General features: G+C 44.4%; 1 protein-coding gene across 5 annotated transcripts in view; it reads left to right on the top strand.

Annotated features, from left to right (window-relative positions):
• The window catches only part of CROCC2 (ciliary rootlet coiled-coil, rootletin family member 2), a 993,480-nt gene that overhangs the window by 389,870 nt on the left and 576,432 nt on the right, over positions 1-27,178 (top strand). For all 5 annotated transcript variants that reach the window (XM_033959482.1, XM_033959484.1, XM_033959480.1 and 2 more), the window contains 2 exons: positions 2,820-2,909; positions 4,310-4,510. In XM_033959482.1, coding sequence (XP_033815373.1) covers positions 2,820-2,909; positions 4,310-4,510 — 291 coding nt within the window. The remainder of the gene's footprint in view (positions 1-2,819; positions 2,910-4,309; positions 4,511-27,178) is intronic.

Genomic DNA, 27,178 nt, shown 5'->3' with positions numbered 1-27,178 from the left:
GCCACGTACTCCCAACAAGCAGCCTGCGTGTTGAGAAACAGTGCCTTACACAACAGCAACTTACACTTACCTCCTTTTGAGCTCATTTAGAATCGACCCATCATAGTGCATTCCTCTGTGCATTCCCCTTACTTTGGAATTCACTGCTCCTGGCCTTAGGCACAGAACCTTCTTTCCCAAAAATTAAATCAGCTTTGAAAATGTATCTGTTTCAGAAGGCTTACAGTGATGTGTGATGGCTATAGTGGAGGTCTTGGAGTAGACTGGCACCGCTTACTCTCTCTCTCTTTCCTCCTATTTCTCTGTCTTCTAATTGAAATAGTGTTCTCTTCAGTTTTCTGTTATTTTTATATGCACTGTTCTGTTATGCCCTGTCAAGAAGGGTGGTATAATAAGTTAAATAAAACATAAACCAAAATGGATTAAAACCTTCAATTGTTAGAAGACTGCAGTTAATCCAGAATACTGCAGTGATGTTGGGAACACACACAAAGCAATATGATAATGTGACTGTTATTGATGATGATAATTATTGGTGTTAGTTCAAAATCTTGCTGTTGACATTTTAGGCAGATTTGTTGGTTTTATATAGGCCAAGTCAACCACTATTGTCTCAGCTGTCTTCTAGTTTAAATCTGCCCTCCCCCACCACCCACACACACACACACATTTTTATTCTATTGTAATCAATCCAAATGTATTTTAGGGAGAAATCCTGATATGTAAAATTCAAAGCAACTTTAAAAATGTAAATTTTCTGCCTTGTTTTTGATATGGAGGATGACTGCTGGTTCAGGCCACTGTGAGAGTATTTGTTGTAATTTATGTTGTGGTGGTCCTTGCAGAATATTTGGATATTGTACATATTTTTGCATTTTAATTTATTAATTGTATTTTATTATACTGTAATAGTATGTACTTTTTGTGTTGTGCTCTGATGTGATAGTGAAAGTGTTTAATCAAATCAAATGAACATAATCATTAAGAAGAGGAATCCCAATCTGAGACACAAGTACAGGGCACTCATTAATGAGAAGTAAGGCTGAGGTTCAACAAGGACTGGAGCATGTTCAAGGAGCATCTATTGCGATGTAAAAAATCCAGTATGAAACAGGCAGCCACAACACAAGACAAAACCAAGTAGTGCAAACCAAGTTCTAGCAAGGAAATCAAACAGTGACTAGATTTATATGAGTCCAGGAAGGAACAAAGTGGCTTCTGGCAGAAAACAACAGGCATAATGTGAACAGACTTGCCCAGCATAGCTAGTGAGGCACATTGATACCAAGGGCTCCTTTTACTAAGGTGTGCTAGCGGTTTTAGCACACGCTTAGTACGCGCTACAATGCTGCACGCGCTAGACACTAACACCTCCATAGAGTTTGCGTTAGTATTTTTCATTTAGTGCGTGGTTAGCCGCGCTAATCTTGAGCGCGTGCTAAAAATGCTAGCACACCTTAGTAAAAGAAGCCCCAAGTTTCAAGTTTCTTTATTTTTGATATACCGTTTATCAGGCAGGTTATCTAAACGGTTTACAATAAAAAAAAAAATTAAAAATGTAAAATATATCATATCTAAAGTTATAAAAGATAAAGTAAATGGTAGTAAGAACAGACTGACATACATGAAACGAGGGGGAGGAGACAAAAGGTAAGTAAGTAAATATATCGAGAAAAATAAAAGGGAGGTAAGTGGGAAAGGGGAGGTACATTAGGGTAGGGTTCACTTCAAAAGAAGCATTTTGTTTGATCCAAAATACTTCAAATAATTAAATGAGGATTATTAAAAAGAGCTGGGATTAGAAGTTTTAGGAGATCAGAATTTCACCCCAGCAAAACTCTCCCAGGAGCTGAACCCCTTTCAGGCTGGGGGCAGAACCTCACATTGGGTATTTTATCCACTTGGGAAAAAAAACCCCAACCTTCACCAGACTCTCAGGGCCACTTAGCTGGCCAGCAAGGACAAAGTCATGCCAGACAAGCTGAATTGAAGTCTATAATTCTAGGCTTATATTGGAGTCCAGACAAGAACATGCTAGCCGCTGACAGGAAACAGAAACCATGTTGTGAACAAACATTGCCACCAACCTTCCTGGTAAAAGTACACCAACGAAATTAGTAGGTCAGCAATCTATCCCAGCAAAACTCTCCCAGGAGCTGACCTCTTTACAGGCTAGTGGTGGCATCTCACATAGGGTCTTTTAGTGAGGACTATGTGACCTCAGGTTGCAATAAAGTCCCCAAAAAGTGTTGAGTAATTAATGTGTGCGCATGATGCCTGTCTAGTATAAGTGGGAACCACTTGGTGGGTGGAGGTTTGTCAGAACGGAAGCACATATGTGACCATTTCTGGGAAAACGTAACTAAAGTAGCAGATGTTGAGAATGGCCAATTTTTCATATCATGGGTCCATAAGCAGTCTGAAAAAGCTACATACAGTATTTGAACTTATGTAATTTTTCTTTTTTCACATAAAAGGATGGTTTGTACAATTGTAATACTAATTTTTTGTTCTAGCAGAACTGGCATGTTGAAAAATTTGATGAGATAAGTCACTTTAGGAACTGAAGATATATTGACTGTGGCATTGAGTTTGTTAAATATGTGAAGGGGTACCAGAATCCAGTTTTGATATAGACTGATTGCTCTCTACCTAGAACTTGATTGTGAAGCAGATTATAAATGCCTAAATTAAATGAAATTAATTGCATTCCATGATATTCTCATGATCACCTGCTTTCTGAAAAATACCTCATCTCTCATTTTGTAAATGTTGTTTCCTTCTCTATCACATAACAGCTTCTCTATATCTGATTGCAGGAAGTTGCCAAGGCTGATGACATGCAAAAGATAGAGGCACTAAAGGATGAATGTGGATATTTACATCGAGTTTTAAATAATATCAAACAGGTACTCCTTTCTTGGGAAAACATGTGGCATTAATGAAGTACATATTCGTGGGGTTAGGGGCAGAGCCAGCCTGCGAATATGGAAAAATCGCAAATAACTTTAGGGCCAACTCTGACCCACCCCTACCTCCCTCCTGCTTCCCAGACCTGTCCACTGTACTCACTTTTTAAAGCCTGTGGTCTAGCGGTGAAGCAGGGCAAGAGCGATATTCCTACACTCCTGCCCTGTGCAGAGCTGATAACAAAAATGGCTGCCGTGAATTCCAGCGAGACTATCGGAACTCATGGCAATCATTTTTGTTCCCAGTTCTGCACAGGGCATGGACGTAGGAAGATTGCTCCTGCCCTGCTTCACTGCTAGACCACCAGGTTTTAAAAAGCAAGTAAGTGGAGAGGTCCAGGAGGTGGGGGGTGGGTCACCCAGATGAAAACCTCAAATCAAGTTTCAAGTTTATTAAAATTTTGATGTAAACGCAATATCAAATATTTTCAATGCGTATAACAATAATAATTTTAGGGGACAAGATAAAACAATTTATACCAATAAACATACAATTGATATACATTTAGTGATACATAAGGAAAGAGGGGGTGAACTACAATTATTTAAGGAATAGAAAAACATTTAAGGGGAAACAACATCAGGAGGGAAATAACTAAAGTCGCAAGTTCTGAACCCGTGAACATGGAGGGAGATGTGTAGATGGAGAGAGGGGGTGCTGTGAACTAGTGTGGCATGCGTCTTACATAAAATAGTAGAATTATTCATTTTACTGTCTGAAAATCTTCACCACTGCAGGGTTCTGCAGAGCACAGTTATAATACAGTTCCTTCTGTGTTCAACTTTATCTATTTAGTTACCGTTGATCTCTACCTACGTCCTCTGCTCCAGTTGAGTTTTGAGATATTAGAATTAGATTGATATTTCAGTAAGCGTTTGGTAATGTCCATACACTGAAAGTCATGAAAGAAAGATAATTGGTTTCCACATTGTTACCATATTGAAGCTCTGCTGTAAATTCTGCTGTCCCACAATTGTGCTGTCTGTGAATGCCACCCTATTTCTACTATGTAATTAGCATTGGCACTATGTATTGCAACAGCTGGGGCACCCTCACACAAAATACAACACCATGATGCCTCTCCTCTCTTCACAGAGCAATGCCAAAAGCATACTGAAAAAAATACCACCCAGGGCAAAACCCTCATCACTCCACCCTACTTCAGACCCTGTGTATAACTGAAGTGCTTTGGGGTAAAAGTTTAAGATCAGTAGATCCCTATTGAATCCAGTATTTGTTGTTCTGAGATACTAGCCACATTTATTTATTGTTCTAATAATTTTGGCTTGAACTTGTTAGATTTCACTTTCCATATTTCTCATTTTCTTGCTTCCTACAGGTAGCTCTGGCAGATGCAGAGACTATGGTAGCCCCTTCATTGGAGGCTTCTAGGAGTGCAATGAAAGAAGAAGATATAAGGCAAAGCTCCGTCTCCCCAGTAGGACGGACATCTCCAACCCGAGCCCACTCCCCACAGCGCCATGATGCAGCCTTACAGGCTGTACAGTGCACTCTACAGAACTGGCAACAGCGGAACCAGGTTGGGAAACTTTTTGCTAACTGAAAGACCAGGCGACCTTCTTCCATGCCATATGCTTTAACCTCAACTAAATCTGCCTCTATTCTACTCACTATCATTAATATCAGGGATTATTTGAGCTTGAGACAGAATGGGGCTCATTTAAAAAAAAAAAAATCCATAAAATGGCCTTAAAGGGGCAGATGGGCATTTTTCTCACCAAGAAATACAATGATTTCATGTCAACCTTGTCTAAGGTACAACCTTCACAAGCTCAGTCTTCATGACAATACTCCAGTACCTCTAGACACTCTTCTTACTACTCTTCCAATAATTAACTATCTACTGGAAACCACTCAGAAATTATCCTTCTTCCATAGTATGACAAAACTGTGGAACTAGCTTCCCATGGACATTCAAGATATAGATAACCATACTGTTCTCAAACCAGCGCATACTTACCCTAAGACCTTAAGGCTATAGCGGTCTAAAACTGAAACTGATCACCTAAGACTCACTGGTGAGTGTGGTGTACTGTTCCATATGAACATGTAAGACTCATTGTTGATTGCAATATACTGTACTATACAAGCATCCTTCCAGAACCCCAAGGTCCCATTAGTACCACATATCCAGGTTTGCCGAGTAATACCACTGTCACCCTAATCCTATATCTTGAATATACTGTATGGTGAATATACCCTAAAATCCAATGCCTCAAATTCATTGTAAATGTATCTCTATATGCCTCCAATACATTCAAATGTATCTCTAACACCTATCACACTCTCTTTATTCTTTTTTTTTTTTCTTTGTAATTCTTTATTCATTTTTATAACTTACATCAAGTGCATCAAAAGGTATCAACCATTTTAACTTAAATATATCACTTGAAATAAATCTCTTTATTCTAAAGTCCCGCCTAGTTATGAATGTTCCACTGTAACACGTATTGCATTTTTCCAGTATATTGTGAATGTACCGATGTAACCCATTCTGGGATCCTGGGGAGGAAAGGCTATAAAACTAACTAACTAAATAAATACATCGTCCATCAATTCAGAGATGTGCTAGACCAGGGGTGCCCATACTTTATCAACTTGCGAGCTACTTTTAAAATGACCAAGTCAAAATGATCTACCAACAATAAAATTTTAAAAAAACACAAATTACACTGTATGCAGAGAAAATGTTAATTATCATACATATTTTGGGGGGGTTTCAAAGAGGTCAAGGCAGATGACTCTATGCAATGACACCTCAGTTACAACTATACAAAAATAGACAAATATATCCCCCTCCCTTTTTACTATACCGCGATAGCAGTTTTTAGCGCAGAGAGTTGCGCTGAATGCTCCGCGCTGCTCTCGATGCTCATAGGCTCCCTGCCCTAAAAACCGCTATTGCGATTTAGTAAAAGGGGGCCATAGTGCAAAATATAGACAGCAGATATAAATTCTCAAAACAGACATATTTTGATCACTACATTGAAAATAAAATCATTTTTCCTATCTTTGTTGTCTGGTGATTTCATGAGTCTCTGGTTGCACTTTCTTCTTCTGACTGTGCATCCAATATTTCTTCCCTTCTTTCAGCCTACTGTATGCTTCCTCTCCTCCAGCCCTTATTCCTTCCCCCAACTTTTTCTTCCTCTCTCCCTGCCCCCTCCCCTTTCTTTCTTTCTCCCTGCCCCCTTCTTTCTTTCTGTCTGATTTTCTGTCTCCCCCTTCCTTTCTTTCTGTTTCTGTAGAAAGATTTATGGTCCACTAATCAGTTACATAAACAAATACGTACCTGTTAGTTTTCTAGGGAAGTCCATAATATCTCCTCCAGGTTCAGCTTTCTTTGCCTACTTACATGACACCAGACCCAGGCTAATGAGAAATACTTTTATTATGAAAATAGAAAAATATAGTTCATAAGCCAGCAGCAATAACTAATTATTGTTCACAAAATTTCCGATTTCATATATGAAACTCAGTACATAATTATCACAACACTCTTGCTAGATAAATAAGTAAACTAATTCTTACACTCTATAATTCCTTATAATAATAATTTTTTATTAACAGCAAACTAAATATATCGCTTATCACCACAGGTGCTTTACGAATCCTTATCCTAAAGACAATAGGATTCGCTCTCTCTAACCCAGCTGAAAAGACATATAATTCCTTACCCTCACCATCCAATTAGGCCGTAGCACAGAATCAGGTGAAATGGAAGACATCTTCCCTCAGCTTAGCAGATATGGAGATCCTTTTGTTTAAGAACAGTCCATCAGCAACTGGAGAAGCTGTAACTTAGGTTGGCAGCCAAGGTTTCCTTTATGTGATGGAATCCAGAGGTATAAAAGTACGGTTTCACTCTCTCTCAGGCAGAGAGTCACAAGAGGTAACTTTTCAGGTCTTAATTATTGTAAGATGTGCAGAGAATCCAATGTTAAGATGTAAGCTCCCTCACATCCCAACACAGAATAATTATAATTAGCACGTTTTCACTTGGATCTCATCAGATGACCTCCCCGGACCAATCCAGAAACATAACTTAGATGAATAGCCTTTCTGTATAGAGTCTCGTACAGGCTGAGACAGAGGCGCCTTCGTTAGATAAGACCAGCACAGGAGCAATTCCTCCCCCAGGATTCACACAGGCTAAGCATGGAGGCATAGCTAGATGTTCTTGACTAGAATACAATTCTGGTACATACCCAGAATGCATCAGGCAGAAACAGCAAAGATGTGTTCTTCTTTCTCTTCTTGCTAGGTTCAGGCTGGAATGATTTCTTGCAAACAATGGTTCAGGCTTGATGATGTCAGAGAGGCCTAACCTTCAGGTGCAAATAAGGAAACACCCCTACATTTCCCTTCTTTCTTTCTGTCTCCCTGCCTGCCCCCTTTCTTTCTATTTGTCTGTCTCCCTGTCCCCCTTTCTTTCTTTCTGTTTCCCTTCTTTCTTTCTATCTCTCTGCCTGACACCTTTCTTTCTTTCTCCCTGCCCTCCCCCAAGCCATTGCCGCCACCATCGGGGAACAGGCCCCCAAGCCACCGCCGGCCCCAGTCTCTCCATGCTTCTTGACGCAGAAGCGTTGGGCCAACCAGCATTCCTCTTCCCGATGTCAATTCTGACATCTGAAAAGAAGTTCAGGGCCAGCCAGGCAGTGATTGGCTGGCCCGGAACTTCCTCTCTGACATCAGAATTGACGTCGAGGAGAGGAAGGATGATTGACCTGGAGTTTCTGCATCCTGTTTACGGTGTTGGTATACAGGCAGAACGCGAAGGCAACGTTAGTCAATCATGGAGCTCCATGATCGACTCGCATTGCCTTCGCGATCTACTGGTCGATCGCAATCAACATTTTGGGCGTCCCTATGCTAGAGAGTAGAAATTGCTCTTCCAAGCTCACAACCTCACACTGAGGGTTCCCCTTATAAATTATAAATTGTTCTTGTTACCCCCAAGTTTAATGGATTAGCCTCTGGTTACCCATCATTTTTGTGTCTCTTTTAAGCACCAATTTGAGACAGTAGAGACAACAAAAGCCTCAATCTCAGCCACAATCCAAGCAGCAATAGTCCTTATGACTCCCTTCTAGAGAGCATTGCCAATGTCTCTCTCTTTCTTCATCCAGATCTTCCCATAGAAAGCAGACTTCACCACTTTTACCATCACTAGACCCTCATAACTTCATACCAGCAGGTTCTACAGGTAGTGCCCCAGGGTTATGCCCTGTAGTTCTTATGAAGGTCTCCAACCCACCCTCCAAGAGAGTCTCTTTTCTGCTCCCTTCAGAAGACTCTCCTTTACTAAGAGCTCTCAGTCCTTCTCCAGCTTAGTGCAATAGTATAAGTTCCTCTGCAGGAGAGAGGCCAAGGGCTCTACTCCAAATATTTCCAATACCAAAAAAGACTGGAAGTCTCTGCCCTATTCTAGACTTCCATGCTTTCAACAAATATTTGTTGAAGGAGAAATTTTGCATGGTCTCTCAGGAAACTTTTACCCTTATTGGAGAAGAATGATTGGCTCTACTCTCTAGGCTTCAAAGAAGCGTATACCCACATTCCAATATTACCTGCCCACAGGAAATATCTCCACTTTCAAATTGGTTCTTGCAATTTCAAGTACATGGTATTATCCTTTGGCCTGGCATCAGCACCGAGAGTGTTCACGAAATGCCTGATAGTAGTAGCTGCAACATTTCACTCAGGGGGTCTCACATATTTCCTTATCTAGATGACTGGTTTATCAAGGCCTCATTACTGCAGCAAGCTCAGCATGTCATCAACTCCACACTTCATCTATTAGAGCTACTGGGGCTTGCAGTGAACTACCAGAAGTCACATCTATACCCCAAGCAGACCTTAGAGTTCATAAGATCTCTTCTGGACACTACTCAAGGTCGAAGCAGATTGTGAAAGAGCCTACCTATGTATCACAGCCTGCCCTGTGCTTGTTTTTTTAAAAAAAAAATTCAGATTTAGAGTATATGTTGATTGCCCTACCATTTATACAGAGGGTTGAATATCGGGTAAATAGTAGGGTTCCCCAAGGGTCTGTGCTGGGACCGCTGCTTTTTAACATATTTATCAGCGATCTAGAGATGGGGGAATAACTAGTGAGATAATTAAATTTCCTGATGATACAATGTTGTTCAAATTTGTTAAATCGCAAGAGGATTGTGAAAAATTGGAAGAGGACCTTGTGAGATTGGAAAACTGGGCATCAAAATGGAAGATGATGTCTAATGTGTGCAAGTACAAAGTGTAGGAAAGAGGAACTACATGATGCAGAGTTTCACGTTAGGAGTCACTGCCTAGGAAAAGGATCTAGGTGTCATTGTTGAGGATATATTGAAACCCTCGGCTCAGTGTGTGGTGGTGGTTAAGAAAGCAAACTACATGTTAGGAATTATCTGGAAAGGAATGGAAAATAAAGATGAAAATGTTATAATGCCCTTGTATTGTTCTATGGTATGGCTGTACCTCGAATACTGTGCACAATTCTGGTTGCCGTATCTCAAAAAAGATATATCAGAATTAGAAAAGGTGCAGAAAAGGGTGATGAAAATGATAAAAGGGATGGGATGACTTCCCTTTGAGGAAAGGCTAAAACAGCTAGGGCTCTTCAGCTTGGAGAAGAAATAGCTCAGGGGTGATATGATAGAGGTCTTTAAAATACTAAGTGGAGTGGAAAGGGTAGATATGAATCATTTTTATACGCTTTCCAAAAATATTAGGACTAGGGGCATGTGATGAAGCTACTAAGTAGTACATTTAAAACAAACCAGAGAAAATATTTCTTCACACAATGTGTAATTAAACTCTGGAAATTGTTGCCAGAGAATGTGATGAAATCAGTTAGCTTAGCAGGGTTTAAAAAAGATCTGGATAATTTCCTAAAAGAGAAGTCCATAGGCCATTATTTAGATGGCTTGTGGAAATCCAATGCTTATTCCTTGGACAGGGATAGGCAATTCTGGTCCTCAAGAGCCACAGGCAGGTCAGGTTTTCAGGATATCCACAATAAATATGCATGAGATAGATTTGTATCTCAATGAGGCAGTGCATGCAAATCTATCTCATACATATTCATTGTAGATTTACTGAAAAACTGAACAGCCTATGGCTCTTGAGGACTGGAATTGCCTCCCCCTGTCCTTGGTTAAGCAGAATAAAATCTATTTTACTACTTGGGATCTAACTAGGTACTTGCGACCTGGGTTGGACACTGTTGTCCCAGTATGGCAATTCTTATGTTCCTAGGTTTAATATCTTTTTATTGTGCATGGATGGTATGTATTCTGAGAACAAACAAGAGTGTATTTGTTTCAAAACCACTTTTTAAATTGAGTGATCTAAAATCATGTTGGAAGTCCATATGTGATCTGGATGATGATGCCTCTTTGGAGCATATGGTAAGTGATTAGTATTCTTCCTTAGAGGATACTTTGGATGTTGTTACTCCTAAGCAGGTTGTTAGGCTTTATAATGGGTAGGAGGATCGCCCATGGTTTAATACAGGGTTAGGTGCTTTGAGGCAGAAATTGTGAAAAGCAGAAAGGAAGTAGAAGCAGAGTGAAGATGGTGAAGATCATATGTCCTTTCAGATTAAATTGCTGGAGTATGTGAAGTTCTGTGAGAAAGAGTGGGATAGGTACTTTAGGGTACTTCCAGACTGAAGGAGTTTGATACCGTACGGTATCTTTATTTATTTCAATTTCTATCCCGTTCTCCCAGAAGCGCAGAACAGGTTACAAGTAGACAATCATAATCGTTTGAAAACAGACTAGTCATGACAACAAATAGGTTACAGTAGACAATAACAGAGCTTATTCTAGAGACCAGACTAGTCATAGCGAAGAGTACTAGAAGAAGTATATTGAGGAGGCAGTTTTTAATGGCCCGATTGGCGGAAGAGGAAGGTCTGCAAGATCAGAGAATAAGTCACAAGTTAGTGTTTCAGCTGAGGATTTTGCATGTTATTTGGTTGGGAAAATGGGAGGGGTTTCTGCTCCACCAGTAGTTGATGTTAACACCAGATGGTTGATAGTGTATTGGGGAGACGAGATTGTGGAGTCAATTTTCAGAAATTACTGCAGCTCAACTTGGAGCCGTTTTCACATTTAAAATCAACTAAGTTTCTTCTAGATCCCTGTTCTTCATCTATTATTTGGGATCTTAAAGTTTTGTAGTTCCTTTGTTGATTATGGTTCAGAAGTCTTTAGAATTAGGAGTTGTACCAGAGATATTAAAGTAAACTTCTATTAAAACATTGTTGAAGAATTCTAGGTTAGATACTGATCAATTGTCTAATTTTAGACCAATTTCAGTGTTACCAAGGATAGAGAAGCTGATTGAGAAGATAGTGTGAATGTAGCTGGAAGAGCATGTGGAATGGGTGCAGGGATTGATGTTTTTTCAGTTTGGCTTTAGAAAGGAACACAGCATAGAGATGCATATAAAACAATCATTTTTAGTTCTACTTGATGTTTTGTCTGCTTTCAGCATTAGAAAATTTTATTACTGCGCTTGAAGGGAGTTAAGGAAAGCTGGGGTAGAGAATGACACGGTGGCGGTTTACCCGCGGCCACCGCATTTTAGCCGCGGGTCACCCGCCGAAAACGGGGAAGAAAACTAGCAGTCGCTGCGGCGACGGGGACAAGGCCATTCACCGCCCGCTCTCTCCCTTCTCCTCACCTTAGTTTGTAGATTTTCTTTTTCGGCGACCCGCACGCTATCAGAGAGCCGCGCACCCGCTGCTGCTCAGTTTCAATCTTCTGCTCTGACGCAACCGGAAACAGGAAGTTGCAGCAGAGCAGAAGATTGAACACTGAGCAGCCGCGCGTGTGCGGCTCTTTGGGAAAGCGTGCAGGTCGCTGAAAAAGAAAGCCTGCAAACTAAGGTGAGGAGAAGGGAGAGAGCTGGCTAATCACTACGATCGATTGGGCAGGCGGGTGGGGGCTGCGAGGACCGTGCGATCACCCGTGTTCCCGGCTCAGACTGTAAGGAGGGAGTGAAAGGGAAAAGGATTCTGGGCCAAGGGGATGAAAACGGAAAGAAAAACCCACAGCAGGAAAGAAAGGGAAGGACAGGCAGGTGAGCCAGATGCTAGAAGCAGGGGGGGGGGGGAAGAAAGAGGGAAAAAAGCTAGATGAGGTTGAAAAGAAGAGACACACTGGTATGGAAGAGGAAGATAGGGGAAATCTGGACACAGGAAGGTAACAGAAAGAGGGGAAATTATGTGCATGGGGCATAGGGACAGAGACATAAAGGGGACATGCCATGGGGATGGTATATGGACACAGGGGGAGGCAATGGCAGATACATAGGGGAGATATTAGAAATGGGGAAAATAGGAGCACAGAAGCGAGATGGTTTGTGGGGATGGGACAGGGATCGAGCTCGCAGGCTCCAGTGGCTTGCACAAATTACATTGTAACGTGCCATGAAAATAAGAGGGAGGAAGGTAGATAGATAGGCCACGCGAGAGGAGCTGAAGGGTAGTAGAAAGGAACAGATGGTAAAGGAGGGAGGGAAGGGTGGTGGTGGAAAGGAATAGAACAGACATTGAAGGAGGGTGGAGAGGAACAGACCCCCAAGGGAAATGTGGAAGACAGAGTGGGAAGAAGACAGATGCCAGACTATGCGGGAGCGGAGGGAAGAAGATGGGTGCTAGACCAATTGGGGGGGGGGGTTAAGGGAGAGGCACAGTAACAGCAAATGGAAGACGCAGAGAGAAGACACACAGTGGATGGAAGGAATTCAATGAGAAGATGTGGAAAGCAGAAACCAGACAACAAAGGTAGAAAAAAAAATTATATGTATTTATTTATTTTTTGCTTTAGGATAAAATAGTATATTAGTTGTGTTGATAAAAATTTATAAACAAAGCCCTGCCAGCTGAACATCTCTTTCTCTAGTTCAGCAGCAGGAACTTTGATTTATAAGAAAGGAATAAGCTAAATATTACAGTACTAAGGCTTATATGGATGCAGCGGGGACGGTGACGGGGCGGTGAATGGGATGGCAGTGGCGGTGACGGGGCAGTGAAAGGGATGGCGGTGACGGTGACGGGGCGGTGAAGGAAACGGCGGTGACGGGGCGGTGCAGAGGATGGTGGGCCGGTGACTGGGCGGTGACGGGGACAGATTTTTTCCCCGTGTCATTCTCTAAGCTGGGGCAGCGTTAGCTTTGTTTTGGTCATTATTAATTAACCAATTCATGCAGGTGTGGGATCAGAAGTCACAATAACTTATCCTGTAACCAAGGACTTATCTCAGGGGTCTTTGTCAGCCATGCTTTTTAATCTGTATATGGACCCCCTTGGTGCACTTTTCTCATCATTTGGTGTGGGTTACAAGATATATGCTGACAATATCTAATTTTATTTTCCAATTAGTGAAGTTGAGGATGTTTCAGCTAGAGTTGAATGTTATGTGCATGGAGTGATTGGTTGGATGGAGATACATGAATTAAAGTTGAATGTCAAGGCAGAGATATTTATTGTTGGAAAAGTTGTTTCTCCATGGAGTGGAGTGATGTGGTATGTGAGGTTGCTGGTGAAAAACTGTTAATTAAGCAAGGTGGTTAGGAATTTGGTTGTTTGATTTGAGATTGTTGATGGGAGACCAAGTGAAACAGGTTGTTTGGTCATCTTTTTTAAGTTTAAGGATGTTGATGAGATTGAAACTTATGCTGCCATTATAAGAATTTTGAGTAGTGCTGTAAGCCTTATTATTTTGAAAGCTTGACTATTGCAATATGATTTATTTGGGGTTGGGGAAAATGAAAGTAAGAGCATTACAGCTTATCCAAAATGCAGCAGCATGGTTAATTTTGGGCGGGAGCCATTTTGATCATGTGTCCTCAAAACTGAGACAGCTTCATTGGCTACCAATAGATTTTCGAATGCAATAAAAAGATTTGACGTAGATTTTCCAGTACTTTTATGAAATGACGCCAATTTGTTTGCAGCACGCGATTAAATTTTAAAGGCTAGTCCAAAGTCTCCTTTCAGCAGGAGAGAGGAAAGTAGTGGTATCCGATTTGTATCAGGTTCATTATTTTGACACTTCATCTTGTGCTTTTTCTATTGCAGGCCCACAGCTCTGGAATGAATTGCCAGGCTATATTCATTTCAGTACTTCCTTCCATCAGTTTAAGAAAGTTTTGAAGACTTTTCTGTTTTTGCAGGCTTTCTCTAGTGGATGATTATTATATGTTGGCTGTGTGTTGTTTTTCTTTGAAGGAAAGGGGAATGTTTGGTATATTTTGATTTTATGTATTTGTATTGAGTATGTGTTTTAATTATATATGTTTTATTGTAAGTCACTTTGTTAAAAACAATATATGTATGTGGCAAATAAATAAATACCTCAGCAGAAAGTTGGCAATATGATCCACATGTGCCAAAAAGTCTCCACCCTCTCATACATCTCTGCACACCAAATGTTGCATCATCTAGGTCATATGGCCTCAACAGTATTGTACACGTCACTCCATTTTCACGTCTACATCTCAGAGTTCCACAATGGACTCTCTCATCCCAGTGGTCTCAAGTCATCGGATCTTTATCTGCACAAATACTGATGACCTCAGCACTTTGTCACTCCTTCCAGTGGTGGATGCTACCGACCAACTTCTCCAGAGGTCTTCTCATTCAGCCTCTTCCCCACCAAAAGCTCCTTACAACAGATGCTTCCATGCTAGGCTGGGGGGCCCATCTCGACAGCCTCCACACACAGGGAGTCTGGAGCACTCAAGAGAAAACTCTCCATATCAATCACCTGGAACTCCAAGCAATTCACAATGAACTCCAAACCTTTCAAGATTGCTTGCAGAATCAAGTAGTCCATGTTCTACGTGAACAAAAAAAGGAGGCACAGGCTCTCACACTCATTGCCAAGAAGCAATGGAGATATGGAACTGGGTGATTGCATGCAATATCTTCCTCAGAGCAATCTATATCGCAGGGAAACAGATGGCTTTAGCAGACAAACTGAGCAGACTCCTTCATCCTCATGAGTAGTCTCTCCAAGCATCTGTCTTGTGTCAGATCTTCTTGGATTGGGGGACCCTGGAATTTATCTTTTTGCTTCCCCCCACAACAACAAACTCCTGCTCTTCTGCTCCAGACTCTACACTCTCAATCATCTGGAATTGGACTGAAGAGAGAAATTCCTCTATGCATTCCCTCCAATTCCTCTCATCAGGAAAGCTTTACTCAAACTTCACCAAGACCAAGGCACCATGATTTTTATCACGCTTCATTGGCCACATCAACCATGGTTCCCTCTTCTCCTACAGCTCAGTGTTTGGGAACTTATCACAGTACAATTCTTTCCAACACTATTCACACAGAATAAAAGTGTTCTCCTTCATCCAAATCTGCACTCATTAGCAATCACAGCATTGTATATTTCTCGCAGCAAGTAGATGCTCTCACCTTCTCTGTATCAGTGTCAGCTATTATTGAAGCTTCCAGAAAACCTTCCATTTAACGATGCTATCGTTTTAAATGGACTCTGTCTGATATGACCTCCACTCAGTAAATCCAATCATTTGTCCTCTACCGCCAGTTCTGGATTATCAATTACCACACCATTTAAACCAATTAAAAACAATTAAGTTGTGCGCAGAACTAACCCCCTCTTCTATGAAACTGCACTAGCAGTTTCTAGTGTGGGAGCCGCGCTGAATGGCCCGCACTGCTCCTGATGCTCATAGGAACTCAATAAGCATCGGGAGCTGCACGGGCCATTCAGCGCTGCTCTCTGTGCTCTCTCTGCGCTAAAAAACACTAGTGCGGTTTCATAGAAGAGGGGGTAAGTTAGGCATTGCTAGCTGTCCGTGATTAGAGTGCCTAACCTAGGCACCGTTTATAGAATCATGCTTATAGGGTCTATTTTGAGAAGTTACCATATGCTTGAGGGAGAGTTTGCTTCATGACCACAGGTGCCTTCATTATCTAGGGCACATTGAACAGGGGCCTTTTTTGTATTTGGCCCTGACTCTGTGGAATGCCTTACCTTTAGTGGTATGGACTGAAGGGTCCTTGAAACGGTTTACATAATTGTAGAAAGTACATTATTTTACTGTTTCATCCTCTCAAAGGGACAGCTGTGACTGTTTCCCTGGTTTTTATTTTATTATTTTGTAAGAGTGGGCTTGTAAGAGTGTGCTTTACTATCTAGATTTGGAGTTCTTTTCTTACCTTGACTTTTATATTGTACATCATATTGTGTTCTTATATTAACCTAAAAAAAAACCCCCAATATAAACTATTATATTCACAAAATATGAAACTATTGAATACCATTTACACAATATCAAAAATGAACACTACTTCTATATTCCAACTTTTTAATTAAATTCACTACTTAAGTAATTGGATTTAATAGTATAAGCGTTGACTTTTAATCACATTACATTAATTAACTTCTAATGGGGACAAGCCTCAGACTTAGGAGAACATGTTTCCCAAAATGGGATTACTTAAAGAGAGAAACACATTGCTCTCTTATCTCCTTATAACATCACTGGCTATTACCCCCACCTCCCTACCAATATATATAAATCAAATGTTTAATTCTTTATTTTTTAAAAAAAACTACATTACATTAATTTTTAAAAATAAATAATTCTAAACACTATGGGGTTCATAATTTAAAAAAAAAAAAAACAACTTCTAAAAAGTGTCCTAAATGGCTACTTGGACGATCTAAAAGCCTGATCGTTCAAGTACCCATAACCAAAGCTAGTTTTTAGATGTATCTAAAACCAGCTTAGGCATTTCCCCTGCCTCTAGATGCACAGAGAGAAAAGAGGCATGTTTAGAGGAGGGGAAAGGACGGGCGGTGGGCGGGAGGTGGGCCGACCTACACCTAGACGTACAACACATGTAACCAAAACATTTGACAGGTTGTCTAGTCGGCACTTATACCTTTTTGACTTAGACGAAGTCAAACCAGGTCTAAGTGCTGAAAAAGGGGCCGCTGAACTGATGGTTACTGGCGCGATCAGTTCAGCGGCCCGGCAACCTACCCACCGCAACCATCGCGGAGAGATGCCTCATCTCCCCTACCGCGATACGATCACCCCTCTACCCGAACAGCCACGACCCGCGGCAGGAGAGATGCCCAATCTCTCCTGCCGCGGGTTGTGGCAGTTGGGTACAGGAGTGATCGCTTCGCGACAGGGAAGATGGCCAATCTCTCCTGCCGCGATACATGTGCTTAAGGCCCACCCACAGGAGGAGCCTAAGGCTCCCGGGCCTATTCTGATTGGCCCAGGCGCCTCAAGCCCCACCTTGGGAGGGTTTTCTGCCGCCTGGGCCAATCCAGCCCCATTCTGGACCCGGCTGGCCTGCCGGACGGGCGGGCTTGGCACCGTTAAAGGTATGGGGACAGGGTGGGGATGGGGGTGAGGGTGTCGGCCGGGGTGGTCGCGGGTCGGGGGGGGTCGATCGGGGCTTCTGGGGGGGGTTGTAAGGGGGGGTTGTGTCGAGAGCAGGAGGGCATGGGATCCCTCCTGCCCGTATTGTAGTGGGGGGTAGGGGGTTGCCGGGGCCAGGAGGGCTTGGGCTCCCTCCTTGCCCAATCCAGTTGGGGTGGTCGCTGGGGCCAGGAGGGCTTGGGCTCTCTCCTGGCCCGTTCGTGTCGGAGGGAGGGTCGCCGGGGCCAGGAGAGCTTGGGCTCTCTCCTGGCCCGTTCGTGTCGGAGGGGGGGGTCGCCGGAGCCAGGAGAGTTTGGGCTCTCTCCTGGCTCGTTCGTGTCGGAGGGAGGGTCGCCGGGGCCAGGAGAGCTTGGGCTCTCTCCTGGCCCGTTCGTGTCGGAGGGGGGGTCGCCGGGGCCAGGAGGGCTTGGGCTCCCTCCTGACCCGTTCGTGTCGGAGGGGGGGGGGCACGATCACCGGGGCAAGAGGGCTTGAGCTCCCTCTTGCCCCGATGTCATCGGGGGGGGGGGGAGGTCGCGGTTCGACGGGGCAAGAGGGTTTGGGCTCCCTCTTGCCCTGATTTTGTCGGGGGGGGGGGGTCGCGGTTCAACAGGGCAGGAGGGCTTGGGCACCCTCCTGCCTGGGGGGGGAATTCTGTAACAGGTGTTGTTTTTGACAGACACCGGTTACAGAATCCAGCTTTTAGGCAAAGGACTGGCTCCTCCTTCGCCTAAAAGCCCTTGTGCTGGACGTTTGGGGCTTAGGCGTTTTTTTGGTTCATTATGGGCAAAAAGTGTAGACGTCGTGGGGGTGTACTTGTAGACGTAGTGGTGATCTGGGCATTTAGTAGAGGCAGGTCATAATCAAAACAAGGACATTAGTTTTGGTTATGGACACTTTCCCTGCTTCTGCTTTCAATGTTTAAGTCCTTAGGCCAAAAAGGGACTTAGACGTTATTTTTTATTATGCCCCTCCACGCCTCCTCTTTTATTAATTTGAATCCTTAAAAACTTATTTACCGTATTTTCGCGGATATAACGCGCGCGTTATACGTGATTTTACGTACCGCGCATACCCCTCGCGCGTTATATGCCTGAGCGCGGTATACAAAAGTTTTTAAACATAGTTCCCACCCCGCCCGACGCTCGATTCACCCCCCCAGCAAGGACCGCTCGCACCCCCACCCCGAACGACCGCTCGCACGCGCTCCCACCCGCACCCGCATCCACGATCGGAGCAAGAGGGAGCCCAAGCCCTCTTGCCCGGCCGACTCCCCGACGTCCGATACATCCCCCCCCCCGGCAGGACCACTCGCACCCTCACCCCGAAGGACCGCCAACTCCCCAACAATATCGGGCCAGGAGGGAGCCCAAACCCTCCTGGCCACGGCGACCCCCTAACCCCACCCCGCACTACATTACGGGCAGGAGGGATCCCAGGCCCTCCTGCCCTCGACGCAAACCCCCCCCCCCCAACGACCGCCCCCCCCCCAAGAACCTCCGCCCGTCCCCCAGCCGACCCGCGACCCCCCTGGCCGACCCCCACGACACCCCCACCCGCCTTCCCCGTACTTTGTGTAGTTGGGCCAGAAGGGAGCCCAAACCCTCCTGGCCACGGCGACCCCCTAACCCCACCCCGCACTACATTACGGGCAGGAGGGATCCCAGGCCCTCCTGCCCTCGACGCAAACCCCCCTCCCTCCAACGACCGCCCCCCCCAAGAACCTCCGACCGACCCGCGACCTGGGGGCGCGGCCTGAGACACATGGTCGGGTTTGGCCCATGTGCCTCAGGCCGCGCCCCCAGGTGGGACCTAAGGCTCCAGGGCCTATTCTGATTGGCCCACGCGCCTTAGGCCCCACCAGTAGGCGGAGCTTTAGGACGGATGGGCCAATCCGGCCTCATTCCTTCGTTGGCTGCCTGCCGGACAGGCGGGTTTGGCTCCCGTCTGTCCGGCCAACTTCCAAAGGTACGGGGAAGGGGGGTGGGGGGGTCGGCCAGGGGGGTCGCGGGTCGGTCGGAGGTTCTTGGGGGGGGGCGGTCGTTGGAGGGAGGGGGGTTTGCGTCGAGGGCAGGAGGGCCTGGGATCCCTCCTGCCCGTAATGTAGTGCGGGGTGGGGTTAGGGGGTCGCCGTGGCCAGGAGGGTTTGGGCTCCCTTCTGGCCCAACTACACAAAGTACGGGGAAGGCGGGTGGGGGTGTCGTGGGGGTCGGCCAGGGGGGTCGCGGGTCGGCTGGGGGACGGGCGGAGGTTCTTGGGGGGGGCGGTCGTTGGGGGGAGGGGGTTTGCGTCAAGGGCAGGAGGGCCTGGGATCCCTCCTGCCCGTAATGTAGTGCGGGGTGGGGTTAGGGGGTCGCCGTGGCCAGGAGGATTTGGGCTCCCTCCTGGCCCAATATTGTCGGGGAGTCGGCGGTCCTTCGGGGTGGGGGTACTCAGTGAAAATACAATAAATACACTAAAAAATCAAACTTATACTTTCTTTAAAGGACCATATGTTTTGAGACAATCTTGAATTCACTAAATCAATGACTTTCCTATCAATGTTTTAAACGTTTCTTCAATCGTTCATTTAAAAAAGTTGATTAGCAAAAATTGAGTTCATTTAGAAAATAGTTCATATGAAAAGAAGGAAGTTCATTTGCAAAAATAGAGTTCATTTAAAAAAAGGAATTCATTGTAGCTTATGACATCAATTGCATTCCTATTACTGTTTTAAACGTTTCTTCAATCATTCGTTTGAAAAAAGTTCAATAACAAAAAGTGAGTTCATTTAGAAAATAGTTCATATGAAAAGAGGGAAGTTCATTTACAAAAATAGAGTTCATATAAAAAAATAGTTCATATGAAGAGAAGGAAATTCATTGTAACTTCTGACTTCTGACTTTCCATTTAATATAGTCAACTAATGTATTATTTTACAAGTACTTAGCTCCTTAACTCGAGTAGCCCATTGTCAAATCAGCATTGTTGTTCTAACTGTTATCCGACCAGGCCTTAGTTTCACGGGGCAAACTCGGCACCCCCGCTCTTCAGGAAAATGGCTGAGCAACGCTGAAATAGAAGCTATGAGTTAAATTCTATGTCATTTAAAACCAAAGAAACAGTGATACAAGCATTCACTATACACATTTATTTTATTCTATCTTCTTCACCACATTGGACCCGAGCAAACAGACAAATATGGCCACACACACTCTATTTATCAGGCAAACACACCCTTCCTTTACTCTTAAAGAAACAGAGCATAATGATTCCAAAACCCCTGCATATTGTTTGAACAGCACCACCTAGTGAAAACAAACTAAAATTAAACTATCAACTAATAGAAATGCTTGCCGTTCAAGACTTTTGTTAAGTCCATTAGGATGAACAGAATCTAACTTAACGTTGTTCTCTCTGCACTAAGATTATTTTTAAATCACCTCCTCTCCTCCCCTTCTTTACTACATCCACAACCAATGCTTTGAAAGAAAAAAAATCATCATGTTTATATTCATAACAATGTTTTACCATGGGCGCTGTCATATTCCCCCTAGAGATGTTACTCTTGTGTTCATTTAATCTAATATTAAATGCTCTCGATGTTTGCCTTACATAGATAAGATTACATGGACATCTGATGATATAAATAACACTCATGGTTCAACCTATACATTTTTTTTTATCCTTAGGATTGATGAACTCAGTAGTCGATTCCCTCCCATCGTATAGTTGTACCTCGGGTTTCTGTTTCCCACATGTAATACTTTACATTTCTCAGCGTTGAACTTCATCTGCCATCTCGTTGTCCATTCCCCTAGTTTGTTCAAGTCCCTTTGCAATTCTTCACAGTCCTCTTTAGTCAGAGCTCCACTAAATAGTTTGGTGTCGTCCGAAAATTTTATTATCTCACACTTCATCCCTGTTTCTCAATCATTTTTTAATATATTAAATAGCAGCGACCCGAGCACCAAGCCCTGTGGAACACCACTCGTGACCCTCCTCCAGTCCGAGTAGTGGCCCTTCACTCCTACTCTCTGTTTCCTACCCGCCAACCAGTTTCTGATCCATCTATGTACGTTTCCATCCACACCATGGTTCTTCGGTTTCCGGAGTAGACGTTCATGAGGCACCTTGTCAAAGGCTTTTTGGAAATCTAGGTATATGATGTCTATGGGGTCTCCTCTGTCCATCCATTTGTTAATTCCTTCGAAGAAGTGCAATAAGTTAGTTAGGCATGATCTCCCCATGGAGAAACCACGTTGGCTGGTTATCAGAAGTTCGTTTCTTTCAAAATGTTCATCGATGTTTTCTTTTATCAGTGCTTCTGCCATTTTCTCCGGAACCGAGGTCAGACTCACCGGTCTGTAGTTTCCTGGGTCACCTTTTGATCCCTTTTTAAAGATGGGCATGACGTTGGCTATCTTCCAATCCTCCGGGATCATGCCTGTTTTCAGGGATAGGTTGCAAATTTGCTGCAGTAGTTCCGCTATCTCCTCCTTTAATTCCTTCAGAACCCTTGGATGGATTCCGTCCGGACCCAGGGATTTGTCAGTTTTTAGTTTTTCTAACTGCCTGCGCACATCTTCAAGGCTCACTTCCATGGATGTTAGTTTTTCTGCTTGATTTCCATTGAAGAATTGCTCAGGTTCCGGTATGTTGGTTGTGTCTTCGTTTGTAAATACAGACGAAAAGAACATGTTAAATCTTTCCGCAACTTCTTTCTCCTCCTTCACCACTCCCTTCCTGTGTCTGTCGTCCAGCAGTCCCACCTCCTCCCTAGCCGGCTGCTTCCCTTTAACATATCTAAAGAACGGTTTGAAATTTTGTGTTTCCCTGGCTAGCCTCTCTTCATACTCTCTTTTGGCTTTTCGAACCACACGGTGACATTCTTTTTGATACTTCCTGTGCTCTTTCCAGTTCCCCTCAGTTTTGTCCTTATTCCATTTCCTGAATGAATTTTTCTTATTGCCTATCGCTTCCTTCACTATTTTAGTTATCCATGCCGGGTCTTTTGTTCGACTCCTATTGCACCCCTTTCTGAATCTGGGGATATACAGATTTTGCGCCTCGCTCACCATGTCCTTGAAAAAAGACCAGGCATGTTCTACCGTTTGCCATTTTTTGGAAGTGTTCCTAAGTTTCTTCCTTACCATTTCCCTCATTACTTCGTAGTTGCCTTTCCTGAAGTTAAAAGTTGTCGCTATGGTTTTCTTTCCTTTCAGTTTTCCTACCTCAACCTTGAACTTGATCATATTATGATCGCTGTTTCCCAACGGTCCCACTACTTCCACTTCCTTTTCAGGTCCCTTTAACCCATTTAGGATTAGATCCAGAGTGGCATTTCCTCACGTCGGTTCTCTAACAAGCTGTTCCATGAAGCAATCTTGTGTAGCCTCCAGGAATTCTGTCTTGAGCTTCCAAGACTCCAGTCTATCCCGGGGAAGTTGAAGTCTCCCATAATAACCGTGTTAGCGCTTTTGCATTCTTGCTTCATCTCAGCTTCAATTTCTTTATCGATATCTCCGGTTTGCCTGGGTGTACGATAGTATAGGCCCACCTTTATTTCATGTCCTTTCCTACCCGGTATTTTAACCCACAGTGATTCCAACTTGTTGGTCATCTCCGCTGTGTCCATTCTTGTCGATTGTATGCTTTCTTTTATGTATAGGGCTATTCCACCTCCTTTCTGTCCTGACCTATCCTGGCGATAGAGCTTATACCCTGGCAATGCTGTATCCTATTTGCTTTCCTCATTCCACCATGTTTCAGAGATTCCAATGATGTCTATGTCCTCTGCATTGGCCATGGCTTCTAGTTTCTCCATTTTGTTTCTTAGGCTCCTTGCATTAGTATATATGCAATTTAGATCCTGGCATTTTGTTGTCTTCATTTCCTTTCCCTGTGCTTTGGATTTTAGTGTCTTCTCTTTTGCTACAATCTCTCTAACCTCCTTTTCTGGGTTAGTTTACTCCTGTAATTTGTCCCTTGTTTCTTCCCAGCCTTGTTTCCCCTTAGTATCTTCACAGAATACCTTCTTCCGAATCGTCAACGCTAGGTCGACTGTCGGCTTTCCCCTTCCTCTTAGTTTAAAGCCTGTTCTATTCCTCTCTTGATGTTGTTTGCTAGAAGTCTAGTTCCCGCCACGCTCAGGTGCAGTCCATCTCTCCTGTAGAGCAGTGGCATACCTAGGGTATGTGGCACCCGGGGCCCATCATTTTTTGACACCCCCCCCTATGTAAAAAAATATTTTTTGTAATGACCATGAAACAGAATAAATGGTCAGAATAGAAACAGGCAGTGAAAATTTTCTTATATTCCAAACATAACATAACATAAATTATGTCTGAATTGTCATGACATCAGAAGTACATATGGAGTAGTTGCAGGTGATGCTTGGGACAGTTCTGATTGTGTTAGTTCGGTTTTATGTGTTTTTTGAATAGAATGGGTTTTTATTTCTTTTTGAAGGTTTTGCTTCTATGGTCGATGTCAATTGGTTGTAGAGTTGGGGGTCGAGTGTTGCAGCTCGAATGGTTAGGAGGTTGTCAAACAGTTTTTTTCTTTTGACGTTTTTGGTTGGAGGGTGTGTGAATGGTGCGTGAGTTCTCCTATGTCTGTTTGAAGTGGATTGAATTATTTAGCTGAAGAAATTAGTTACCCCCTCATCCCACACACATTAATTCTCTTCCATTTTTGTTCCCATTATAAAAAACACTGATAAGTTCCCAGAAAAAAAATACATTAAAATAAGAAGTGAAAACAAAGGCCCCTACAGATGAGAACATAACATAAGAATAGTCTAACTGGGTCAGACCAATGGTCCATCATGCCCAGTAGCCCATTCTCATGGTAGCCAATCCAGGACACTAATACCTGGTCAAAACCCAAAGAGTAGCAACATTCCATGCTACTGATCCAGGGCAAGCAGACACTTCCCCCATGTCTTAATAACAGATTATGGACTTTTCCTCCAGGAATTTGTCCAAATCTTTCTTAAAACCAGCTACACTATCTGCTTTTACCATAACTTCTGGCCATTTCATTTTTAAATTTAGATCTTTCCTTTCAAACAGAGACCTTGCTAGATGTCAAATACAGCACAAGGTAACTTCACATGGACTTAGCTGTGCAGGAAATGTGAATCTCCTCATACACCCACCATATAGTGCAAAAATGTGCAAAAGTCTATTTTTTTCTTTCGATCACTACATAGCCTAATGCCACACAAGCAGCGCTGTTACAAACATATTCTGTAGGTCAATGCTAAGGATAACAAAGTTTCCTTCCTTGGACCAGAAGGAGATAAACCACTGGAAGAGATCCCAAAACAACACCCAAAGACCCACTCAGTGTGTGAACCAGTTGAGTGGAGTGGACTAACTGGGGGGTGGAAATGGGCCCGGAGTTTGCTCAGCAGAATTTCCCAGACCACCTCTTCCTCTCAACACATTGACACGCTGCCACCATCACCACTAGGAACACCTCACTGGGTAGGCCAGCTATGCTATAAACTTTATAAAACACATTATTATATTTTCTTATAAAGCACATATTTTAACTGAACTCTCTGACATCCTCAGCCTTTCCATTCACAAAAATAGAAGGAAGAAAAGTTCCCATTTCCTGCTGTCTCATGTCCCCGGCCTATACAATATTTTTTTTCTGCAGACCCTTCAAAAGTCTGACCAAATCCTCGTTTCACTTGCATTATAAAGTACTGAGGATGCCATCTCTCCCCAATCCCAGGTCCAAAAGTCTAAGACAGTAGCGCAAACTAATGCTGCCAGATTCAGGAAAAAAATTTTTGATTCGATTCAGCGTATTGCAGGGGTGTCCAATGTCGGTCCTCGAGGGCCGCAATCCAGTCGGGTTTTCAGGATTTCCCCAATGAATATGCATTGAAAGCAGTGCATGCACACAGATCTCATGCATATTCATTGGGGAAATCCTGAAAACCCGACTGGATTGCGGCCCTCGAGGACCGACATTGGACACCCCTGGCCTATTGAATTGGTTTTTCAATTCGATTTTCCTGCCCAGTTGGGTGATTTTTTTCAAAACTCCTGGTGGGTTTTATAGCTTTTTCACCCCCTTTGGCTTCTCCTAACCACACTGGCGCTGTGGTGTAAATAAAATAAAGAAACAAAAAGGACTTTTCCTCTCTCTGTTAAATCCTAGCTCACGTTTGCAGTCCAACACCAGCTCTGGCAGGATACACATTTCAAATCTGACATATTATAATCACAAAACAGAAAATAAATTAATTTTTCTACCTTTTGTTGTCTGGTTATATTTCAAATCTTGTTGGTCCAAGGCTCTGGTTTTCTTCTGATAACTTGCTTGCCAGGGTCTCCTTCTTTCTGCATGCTAACCATCCATCTGCCAACTCTGTCCTCCCTTTCCATTTCCCTTCCCTTCCCAGGAAGTCTGGTATCTTTCCTTTTTTTCATCTCCCTCCACAGATCCACCTTTTCTTAAATAACCTTTCATCCGGCATCTCTCCCTCCTTTCCCACCACCCCAGAGTCCACCATCTCTCCCTTTCTTTTCCTAATTACCCTCCTATCCAGTATCTCTATCCCTCCTCCACACCATCCCTTGTGTCCAATTTCTCTCCCTTTCTGTTTCTTCCCTCCCTAAATCCCATGGTCCATCATCTCTCTCCCTCTCCTCTATTTTCAGACCCATTATTTCTTCCCCTCCCCCCAAAGTTTGGCATATGCACGTCTCTTTGAACACCCCCTTCCCTCCGTGTACTTCTAAATCATGGTCCCCCCAAAGGCCTGTCCCCCCTTAAAGGTCTGCCTGTCCTCCCTTGAAGGCCTGCACCCCCCTTGAAGGTCTGTCCTATCCCCTTGTAGGCCTGTCCCCCCCTTGAAGGCCTGCCTGCCTGTCCCCCCCCTTGAAGGTCTGCACCCCCCGAAGGCCTGCACCCCCCCGAAGGCCTGTCCCCCCTTGAAGGCTTGCCTGCCTGCCTTTCCCCCCCCTTGAAGGCCTGCACCCCCTTGAAGGTTTGCACCCCCCCGAAGGCCTGCACCCCCCCTTGAAGGCCTGCACTCCCTTGAAGGTCTGCACCACCCCGAAGGCCTGTCCCACCCCCTTGTAGGCCTGTCCCCCCCTTGTAGGCCTGTCCCCCCCTTGTAGGCCTGTCCCCCCCCTTGAAGGCCTGCCTGCCTTTCCCCCCTTGAAGGCCTGCCCCCCCCTTGAAGGCCTGCACCCCCTTGAAGGTCTGCACCCCCAAAGGCCTACACCCCCCCTGAAGGCCTGCCTGCCCCCCCTTGAAGGCCTGCACCCCTTGAAGGTCTGTCCCCCCTTGAAGGCCTGCCTGCCTGCCTGTCACCCCCTCCTCCTTGAAAGCCTGCCTGCCTGCCTGCCCGCCCCACCCTGAAGGCCTGATGCCCCGACCCACCCCAAAGGACCGCTCGCCCCCCTGGCCTCCCCGCACCACCTATGAAGAAGCCGCAGCAGGATCGCGAAGTCAGCGTCAGCGATCCCTGCGCTGCTTAGGCGCTGCTTCCTGCGCCACGGTCCCGCCCCTCCTCTGATGTCAGAGGAGGGGCGGGATCGCGGTGCAGGAAGCAGCGCCTAAGCAGCGCAGGGATCGCTGACGCTGACTTCGCGATCCTGCTGCGGGCTGCTTCACAGGTGGTGCAGGAAGGTCAGTGTGGCGAGCGGTCCTTCGGGGGTGGGGGGGGGACTGAACGGCAAGGCCGGGAGCACCCCCTTAGGGCTGGCACCCGGGGCGCACCGCCCCCCCCCTTGGTACGCCACTGCTG

Source organism: Geotrypetes seraphini, chromosome 9, assembly GCF_902459505.1.
Source record: "Geotrypetes seraphini chromosome 9, aGeoSer1.1, whole genome shotgun sequence".
NCBI lineage: Eukaryota > Metazoa > Chordata > Amphibia > Gymnophiona > Dermophiidae > Geotrypetes > Geotrypetes seraphini.
This window is presented reverse-complemented; position numbering and strand designations above follow the sequence as displayed.